General features: G+C 41.8%; 1 protein-coding gene across 1 annotated transcript; it reads right to left on the minus strand.

Annotated features, from left to right (window-relative positions):
• Positions 1 to 1,284: 1,284 nt before the first annotated feature.
• On the minus strand, positions 1,285 to 2,986 carry LOC120799161 (transcription factor HES-1-B-like). The gene is made up of 4 exons (XM_040144109.1): positions 2,725 to 2,986; positions 2,508 to 2,603; positions 2,330 to 2,417; positions 1,285 to 1,964 (listed from the first exon to the last, which is right to left on the minus strand). The coding sequence occupies exons 1-4, from the start codon at positions 2,830 to 2,832 to the stop codon at positions 1,513 to 1,515; spliced, it is 744 nt and encodes a 247-aa protein (XP_040000043.1). The 5' UTR covers positions 2,833 to 2,986; the 3' UTR covers positions 1,285 to 1,512.
• Positions 2,987 to 10,162: the final 7,176 nt, after the last annotated feature.

Below are 10,162 nucleotides of genomic sequence, written 5' to 3' on the forward strand. Positions count from 1 at the left end.
ATGTAAACTTAATTGACTGTATCATTTGCACAAAGTGAGGAGTTTAAATAGCTTTTAATGACAAAGAGAGTATTTCAGAATTGAATTGTATTTTTATGATTTGCTCCTTGATATGTTGTCAAATACATACAAAATATGAGTGCAAAATATTGTGCACCTGTTCTTCAAAGAAACAAAGGCTACTTAGAAACATAGTGGTTACTTCTACTTCTGTTACGACCTAATCTAGTAAATTCCATGAATATTAAATCAGCAACAACCAAACAGTCATGGATTGTGTGTGTGTTTGCCTCTGGAGGTGCCACTGTTTGATGCTGTCAAAGGGAGGCCCTGTCTTCTGGTTATGGTCTGCCAGGTCTGTTGATGGCTTGCCAGATTTAGGGCAACATGCTATCGGAGCTGCCTTGTCTTGGGAGTGTGAGTGAGGGGCACCTGTGACCTCTGGTCACGCTCTGCTTGTGGCTTGCTGTGTGAGCACCGCACTCAGGACACACGCTGAGATCGTCAAGCCTTCAACTGTCCACTAAATGGACAAAGATTGGACTGGCTCCGTAGGGCTGCTGCTAATGAGCCACTGCGCAAACAAACACTAATATCATCAAATCCTTTCAAATCAGATCTACAGTCTACTTTGTCAAAAGGTGGAATCATTATATGAATATCAGTTATCACTCCTCTAAGGCCAGATAGATGCAGGGAAGACGCCTAAAAAAGTAATAACATGCAGTTAACGCTTTAGCAACACCAGTATCTTGTTAAGCCTAGTCTTCATTTAGCCCTGTCAGTAGGTTCACGATCATGCCCTATCTATTTCAGATTTCCCTTCTGGCAGGAGGGCAGGCAGGCCTGCACGTGTCAACAGACCCTGTCCTGCCCTCTTTGCTGCCTGGCAGCGTGCCTTTTTGGGCTCAACATGACATTTCAGTTTCCTTATATCATTACAGAGATATTCATTTCCAGCCAGAAGACAGGTTTCCCTGTCACTGCAAAAGGGATGATCAGGTGTAGACAAGGCACGAAGGAGGGGGGATGAATTTAAACAGCTGCTGTGGAACAGATGTTAATTGAAAAGAATTTCCACAGGTCTGAGAAGAAGTCTAAACCATAGCATTTTTCAAGGGCACCACAGGCTCATCTGCCTCTAAATGACTGGACTTCAAGCATGATAACCTGATGAGGTTTTTAGCGGAAGAGAAATAACCAAGACACCACTGCAGCAGATATTGCTGTAAACATCGTAGAAACATTTTATTAATCTCAAAAAATACAGTGCTTTTCAGGAGCTTTACAATGATATCCTTGACCTCCTGAGGCAAATGAATTGTGCCATATCAAAAACTTAAAATCACAGCAAGCAAGAAGCCCAAGAATATCTCCTACTGTCCATATAAAAAACACAAATGTGTGTAAACATCCCTCTCAAGCTGGTTTTAAAAAACATTTACAAAATGTACAAAAATATGCATTATTGTGTGATGGTCCTTTTTTCCCACAATCTGTTGAGCTGATTTTCTACCATGGTCTCCACACAGAGTCTGAGGTGACCGGAGGTGCAACAGGCGAAATATGGTGGCTGTTTTGTGCATTAAGAGGTAAGAGAGCTGCACTTGGAACAAGAAAAGTGAGCTGTCCATCCGGCGTCGGCACAACCTGGAAGCCGCTGTAGAGCTTCATCGCTTCTGGGGAAACGTGCATCGCTGAGCCACTTTTGCAGGGCATCTGTTGGGCTGAGGCAACTGGAATCTGTGTACCGGTCTGTCCAAGTCCAAGTGTGCCTACGTGAGGTCCATAATAGTTAACAGGGTTGATCTGGGTCACGCAGGCCGCCAGGTGGCTGAGGAGGCGAGTCCTCACCTCTGTATTCACCCCCTCACACGTGGACAGGAAACGGGTGACCTCTCCAACACACTCACTGAACCCGGCTCTGTATTTACCCAGGACGGATGGGTCTGTGTTCACAGCAGCTGACGAAGAAAATACAAATACATAAATCCACAGATAGATAGAAAGATAGATAGATACATAGGTAGATAGATAGATAGATAGATAGAGAGATACATAGATAGCGTGTGGGCTAAAGTATACTTTAGAATACTATGAGATTAGGAGATTAAGAATATAAAGAATATTATTGAATACTTGACAAATTGGCTAATTTAGATTTAGTGAAAAACATGATTGCAGTTGAGGCCTGAGGGCAAACACAGACAGCTGTGGGTGGGTAATAAATCTTTTAGACCGTGGGAACATGTTTACCATCTAAAGTTAGACATCCAAGAATTACTGCAGGCACATCAACATGGTCAATCCAGAAATGGTAGTTACATACCAGTCATCTGAAGTCGCTGCAGGTTCCTGAGGTGCTTCACAGTCATCTCCAGTATATCTGCCTTCTCCAGTTTGGAATGTCTGGAACTCTAAACAGGCAAAAGTGGCAAATCAGTTTTAGACTTGCTCATATTGTTCCTAATCTCTATTAAAATGTACTAATCTGTGCATGTCTTTACATCTTTCCTGAGCGCGTCCAGGATGAGGGTCTTCAGCTGGCCCAGACTCTCATTGATGCGCGCACGTCTCCGCTTTTCCATGATTGGTTTGGAGGACTTGAAAGAGGAAAAAAACACAGCGGAGATGTTAAGATATTTTCAAGATAGTGTCTAGCAAACAAATAAGTTTGGTTAAAAAAACAAAAAACAAAAAAGAGGCTAAAAACCGATAGCCTACCTTTCTGTTTTCTGTCGGGGTCCGGGGTTTTTCGGGTGTGGACTCCCCACTTGCCGGAGTGGCAGCCACAGCGGATGGAGATGTTCTTTCCAAGGTACCGGCTGGCATCTTCAGGTTTATTCAAAAGCAGTGTAACGGTGGAAACAAATTCTTTGTTAGTAGCAGAAATGCTGCACAGCAACTTAAACAATCAGTCCAGTGAAGTGAGTCCCGCCTTCTCCTGGCAGACCCCAGAGCGGTTTACCGAAGTGACTTCTATTTCCTCGCCAGGCTGACACCTACTCTGCTCCTGTCTCCAGCACCTCGGGTTGTATTTATAGAGCTCGAGCCTGCACGCGAGCGGCTCGTGTGCGATTTCCCCGGGTTCCACCCGTGTGTCCAATGGGCGCGCGGGCCCAACGCCTCCCCGGTGCCCGGACGGCCCACCTACCCCCCGCGGAGGAACCAGTTTCTCTTACTGGTTGGACTATGTACTAATTTTGGCCGGGACTCCCCGCTGCCCGGGCCGGTGGGGTCGCTCGACAGGGCGCTCTAACGCGGATGCTGGAAGACTATGTACTATGTGATGGACTTCTATCATTATTTCATTGACTAAATTATTATTTACCTGTTGATGGAAAAAGTTTAAAGACTGAATAACCTTCTGATGGCTGGGCACGTATCCCTGTACAATAAACTAATGAAACTAAAGTGAGGGAAATTTTTTTTTTTTTTAAACGTTTTGTTCAACCACTACAAGACATTATTTTTATATTTGCATGTCATCAGGTGGCTTTTTTTTTTTTTCCAAATGATGAGTTGATTTAAGATTTTTGACCACCAGTGCTGACAAGGTTCTGGCTACATCGCCAAAAGGTAAAACTAACTCAGCTAATGTGGATTTTAACAGCCTCATGGTTCAGTCAAACTCCAAATTGTGCATCCTCTGCAACAAGACATCTTGATTTTTAAATTTTTACCCATTATGTTGGAATTTAATATTTCAAAAGATGTCTAGAGAAATTACTTTGATGTACAGTCAATTGTACAGGGTCTTTCTCCATGCGCGCCTCTCCCTTTTGCACACACACGCTTTTTCAGGGGTCATCGAGTGCTTCAGAGTGGCAGTGAAGGCCTCATTCTCTGACACACTCCAGGCCTGATGTCCAGTGAAGAAGAAAATCTCTGACACACTCAGCTGTCCTCTGACTGCCACGAACTCTAACACCTCCTGTCTGTCATCAGTGGCCGTGGGTAGAACACAGAGCTTAAGAGATATTTTAAACCTGTCTGACGATTAATAGAGATAAAAAGGTTTTAGAAATATATTAAAGGAAATGAGAAGTGTTTCTTTCCAAATTCTGTTTGGCAGCTGCTTGTTTTTTGTGAATTGCTGTTTTCGAGTTATAGACTAACTAAATGACTAACATGATTCATTGTCTTTTATAAAAGCAGCTTAATCTGTTTTCATCAGCTTTTTGCTTTTCTCTATTTTTCATAATTTTTTCATTTTTCAACTTTAGCTGTCACTGTATTAAATGTGTCACAGAAAAGGTTAACTTTTAGGATATCTCTTTGATTATAAGAGGTGTCTAATAAAATGTATCTACTAATTGTCTTAAGGTAACTGTGGCACCAAAGTCAAATTTATACTTTTATTGCTTTTTTCTCACTAATTATAATAACGGCCCCCATATTCATCAAACAGTTACTTTTTACTGTATCATCCCTCCATTTACATACCAGAAAGTATTATGTACATTCATTCAACATATAGAATAAGCCACATACGAGTCAGCTGTGCCAAATGACAACATTGACTTATTCAGTGGGATGGAAATGTAAGAAAATGTTACATTTGTTACAATTATACAATATTTTTGCAAAGATCACTTAACCAAAATTCTTTTTTTATTTTCAAGTAAATTTCTCCTCTCCCACTACAGGTGTTTGCCACAGACTAAATTCACAATTACAGCCATTTTTTACTAGTTGATAAATAAAAACCTTTCTTTGGTTGTTATACTGAAGGATTTTTTTTTCATTAACTAAATTTTTTGAGAGAGAGGGGACAGTGATAAAAAATCTGGTTTGCCCCTTTGTGTTCATTTGAATTCTGATTGTGGAATCTTTCAAAATAAAAACTCAAGTAACCTTTTTTTGGCCCTGATTTGTACTTATTAAAGTGTTTGTTGTTCATCTTTATATGCATGTATTCTTGATTTTTCCTCCTTTTAAATTTTGTTTTCTGCTGATTGTATCGCTATATAAAGTATGAAATACTAGAGATTGTGATTATCATTATTATTATTATCATTATTATTATAATTAGTAGTGTGACAATTAAATGTTATACAATAAAATGTTGTACCGTACCTTTCTCAGAAAATACTAAAAACGCCCTCTGGTCTACTACCATTTTTATGCATTATTTATTACAAATTAGATCCTCCTTAACAAAAATCAAGCCCAATATCAATTAACCAATAACTATTCCAATCTGACTACCAGGGCATGTTGCTTGTACCATATATTTCACTGTTATATTTATTGACAGACATCTTTGTCTGGTTCGGGTTTACCACTAGATGCCTCTATCCTCTCTGATAGACTTCAAACACTCTCTGTAAAGCTCCTAAATCCTCAGAGGTGAAATGACCCCAAAAGCAGGTCAGTGTGCATCCACAGCTTCCTCTCTGCATGATCCAGACAACTTCAAGCACCACTGGCTTCTTGACCTGAGTCAATATTAAATTAAGTCAGATGAAATCCAGTCAAACCTCCAGCCAAATGAGTTTATATATATATATAGAATTAAAAAAATTTAAAAATACAAAATAGGAAAAAACAAACAATGTTTAATGAAATCTTAGTAGGATATGAGGATTTATTGCTCTTTATCGATAACAGAACATAAAGAAGTGATGTACTTGTTGTTAGTGAGGTTTTAAGGATAAACTCATGAGACAAAAAACAAAATAGCTCATTACACGTCAAGTGATGGCTTGTAGAAATATTTCTGATGAATAAATGTTCGCATTGCGTATTTTTTGGTTATCCAAAATTGCTCTGAAATAAAAACCGTTTCTGTTTTCCACTAATGCACTTATAACTCACATTCACTGACAACCTCAGAACCCTCCACCGTTCTCTTGGGATCACTTTGCTCAGTTAATCTTCTAACTGGATGTTTTAACACGATGCTCCTTAAAAATAGCCCGGGGTCCCTACATGCGGCAGATGAGAAGGTTTCTGGAGAAGAGGCCATGCAGCAATAAATTATGTCCTATCAGATCTGTTTTCAGTGAGCCTGCTGCTCTGCCACAAACAACCCTTTATTGTGTGGATGGAGATGTGGTTTATAGCGCAGTCCTGATCTGTATCAGTGTGAGAACCCTGGAATGGGAGGCTCCAGACAGTGATGGAAGCTATCAAAGTCCAGCGTGTGAATGATAACCACAAGCTGCGGGAAATACAGGCAGGAAGACATGAATTATTATTGATATATTTACAAAAAATATGACACACCTGACATTGTCAGGGATGGAATGATAAAAGCCTGGACTTATTTCTATCATTGTCCATGGTGTTTACACAGTCCACCAATCTTCAAGATTAAGATGAAGACAGGCTTTCACTGTCTGATATATATATATATATATATATATATATATATATATATATATATATATATATATATATATAGGAACAAAGAATTGGGAAACCAAAGTCACATGAACAAAGCATTCATAGAATCATCTCAGATATCGGACAAGGTAGAAAATATCACACACACCCAGAAAAAGAAAACAACATCTATAGTAGTAGTGGAAGGTGGGTTAAAAATTAACAAAAGAACAATCTTTTCTAGATTCTAGAAAAAAATATATAGTGGCTAATAGCCTTTGCCTTCAAGGCCGAAGGATTTGACTTCCCCTTGATTAAAGGAGGCAGACATCAATTAATCCTTACCTGTCTAAGACTTAAATCTATCACTTCCATGTAAAATCCTAAATCCAGTATTTGATTGATTACAACAAGCTCAGCCCTCGACTGGAAGCCACTGAAGCTGCGACAACTGATACATGCAGAAATGACTCAAGCCAAAGGTTCACTCAGTTTGTTTTGTGCTATTTGAAGTTTCTTTTTCAAAGCTTTTGTACCCAGTACGATGAACTAAAAGCAAAGTCAAAATGACACTGGATCAGGCAGGAGGCTAATAGCTTCAGTCTGTTTCCGTCCAACAAGTTTGTCTTCCTAGCCAGATGTAGCTAATACATTTACCTCACCCAGTGCTTCTAAAGCCATAACATCACCTTTTGGGTTGTTGTCAAGAATGCAACCCAAATAAATTATTGAGGACTTTGAAGCTAATGACACTCCCCCGATCTTAATGTCCCGTTCAGAGTCCTTAGCCTAGACTTTGATCCAGTCTTACCCTATTTGAAAAGAAGTTTATTTTCAGATAGGAATGTCCTTTACTATTTAAAGGACCAGTGTGCAGGAGTTAGAGGCATTGAGTGGTGAGGTTGCAGATTGCAACCAACTGAATACCCCTCCTCTCACCCTTCCCTTTCCAACCGTGTAGGAGAACCTACAGGTAACCTAAGAGGCAGTGTGTGGTTTGTCTGTTCTGGGCTACTGTGGAAACATGGCGGTGCAACATGGCAAGCTACGTGGAAGAGAACCCGCTCCCTATGTAGACATGAAGGGCTCATTATAAGCTACCGAAAACACGATTCTTAGTTTCAGGGGATTATACACTAATGAAAACATAATTAAGAGTATTATATTCCATTTCTGCCACTAGATCCCCTAAAACATGTGGCTCACTGCAGCTCATTTAGTGGAGACAAATTCGACAGACTGCAAGGTAACATTGACAAAATATTACGTAAAAACGGATACATTTTGATTCATGTCTCTGTATTGGGTAGTTTTTACACTGCCAGTTGCCACTCTCCTCTCCATCTTCACCTGATCTGAGGGCTGCAGCCCCTGCTTTCTCTTCCACCCAGCCAGCACTGCCAGTTGGGCAGTGAAATGACCATCCTCATCATCAAATACCGCGAAGGTTCCCTTTCAACTGCTGGTATGAAAACATCTCAGGCCAGGAGGGGAGGGCACAGACAGAGGGGATCACTTAAACATCTCATCCAGCGCTCCGCTCGCTCTCCGTCCCTCCTTCTGCCTTTGAATTCCCCCTTAAAGGGGGGGGGGGCCCTCCCATAGCAACTCCCAGCCCCTGGCTCTGCCTGCCTTTTGTCCCCCTCCCCAACAGCAGTTTCTGCTCCAGAAGCCTTAGACAAGGCTTCCATTAATTGCAGGCCTGTGTGGAATACACGTTGGACAATGGGCCCAACAGAGTATCCGGCCCCCAGACAAGGCTGGAAACAAGTGGTACAGGAATCTGGCAGAATAGACTCGTCCTGGCTGATGTCACTGAATACATTTACCTACCTCAGAGCGCATTCACTCCGCGCTTTGTTTTATTTGGACAAAAAAAAGAAGGGATAGGGGGAGGTAGTGGTATCAATGGAGAAGAGGAGCTGGAGGGGGTGGGCTCAAGGATGGGAAATAACTGGTTGTCATGGTGACGTGCTGAATCAAAAATATGGTCGAATTTAGCGGAGGCAGAGATGTAAAAAGGGTAGAGGGCATTAGATTAAACCCTGCGTGAGATAAGAGAAGGCTGAAAACAGAGGTTTAGCTTTTTTAGTGTATTCAGCCCTGTTTATATGGCAATAAAGAGCGGATAAAGGAGCGGGAGATTAGGAGACTCATCTAGGCTCATGTTTGTCAACAACAACCTGAGCGGTTTCAAGTCAGCTTATTCCAAGTCAGTACACTGGCCTCGGAGGGGATGCTTAGCTATCGCAAGTGAAGCTGCGAAGGAAAAGAAGGAACCATAGCAACTGGTATTTCAGCATAATAACCTGCCATCTGTCACCTAACGTGGTGGGTTCTTTCTTAAAAAAGCCAGCATTTAGATCTTCAACTTGGAGGCAAAGGCAATGAGACAGAAGTCTTATTGAACTCTGGGTCTCCCCCTTTGAAAAGGGAACCCAGTCATCGCCTTAACCCTCATCAAATTGAAAAACGCTTTTAGAGATTCTAAGAGAGGCCTCACATTTAATTTTTAAAACCCAGACATGAAAGTGCTCCTAAACCACATTCAGGAGTAGAAACTCTTTAAAGGACTAGTTAGCATGTAGATTATATGCATTTCAGTGCATTGTCAAAGTATCTAAGTGTATTTACATGTTAATATGTTCAGGGATACTATCGTCTTGAAAAGGTGTTGGGGGAGGTTGGTTAACTGTGTATTTTCTCTCTGTGGACCATGGGAATGTGATTTCTTTGTGCCATCAAGGTTCAAACACATTCCTATAAGGCCATGGATATTATGAGCATTGATTCCCTGCAGCAAAGCAACCTATGAACCTGTTGATCCTGGCTAGAAAACAAGGCTGTTGTCCATAAATATACTGTAAGGATAACCTAGCTAGTGTTTAAATTAGATCTGTTTCTTTCTGACTGTGGAATGTTCTTTTATGCAAGTGTTAGGCCAAAAAGCTTCCCTCAACAAGAGCCCTGCTGATGCCCTGCCATGTGGTGCTTATCCTTATCCAAGCTTAGTCCATATCCATGAGTGTGTTTGCGTTGGGATTTATGAATGTGAAGATGGCCCATTCTTGCCACTCAAGATGACTCACAAGACCAGCGTTTTGGCCACTTATACTGTGAAAGCAGCCCAGGGGATGCCCTTTCAGCACTCGAGGACCTCTGGCTGAGTCCCCTTCACATGGCAGATCAGCCTCACTTGGGAAAAAAGTCCCTGCTCTTTACAGGGGGAGCTGTCCTGAGGGATGGCGCGCTCCTTGTCCCAGGGCCTCCCTCCTTCACCTGCCGGCTTAGTGCTCATCACTTATGCACATAATCCCTGGTTAGTGCATGTGATCCACTAGCCCAGGCCCAGGCCCCTGGCCCCTGAGCCTCGCCTGCTCACATGCTTGCTGGGTGGCTCCTGGGTGGCCATGGCAACTCTCATCTTCTCATGACAGTTAGGCTTCAGTCATAGCTCTAAGTCCCTCTTCAGTGCGTCTTTTTCTGTCTGCTGCTTTCTGTCTCCTAAAGCCCTCTTCTGTTTGTGCGTTGCTCTAACTATGGCTCTCTGTCTCTCTTTTCTCCCAGTTTGGCTGTTCCCATGCTGTGGTCCAGCTGAGTCTGAGAAACCAGCTATAACTCAGCAACATTGTGGCATCTTCAGGGGCCACAAAAGTTTATCAGTGCTATTCCAGTCTATATTTAAAGACTGGATTCACCCATCACTGCAGATTATAGACCAAATGAAGGCCTGACCTGATTTAATTGTAAGTCTGATCTGTAAACTGAGATTGTAAGATTCACTTGTGCATTTCTTTTCATTGCAGTCGCCGCAGGCCTCTGAGTGCGGATC

Source organism: Xiphias gladius, chromosome 14 (assembly GCF_016859285.1).
Source record: "Xiphias gladius isolate SHS-SW01 ecotype Sanya breed wild chromosome 14, ASM1685928v1, whole genome shotgun sequence".
Taxonomy (NCBI): Eukaryota; Metazoa; Chordata; class Actinopteri; order Istiophoriformes; family Xiphiidae; genus Xiphias; species Xiphias gladius.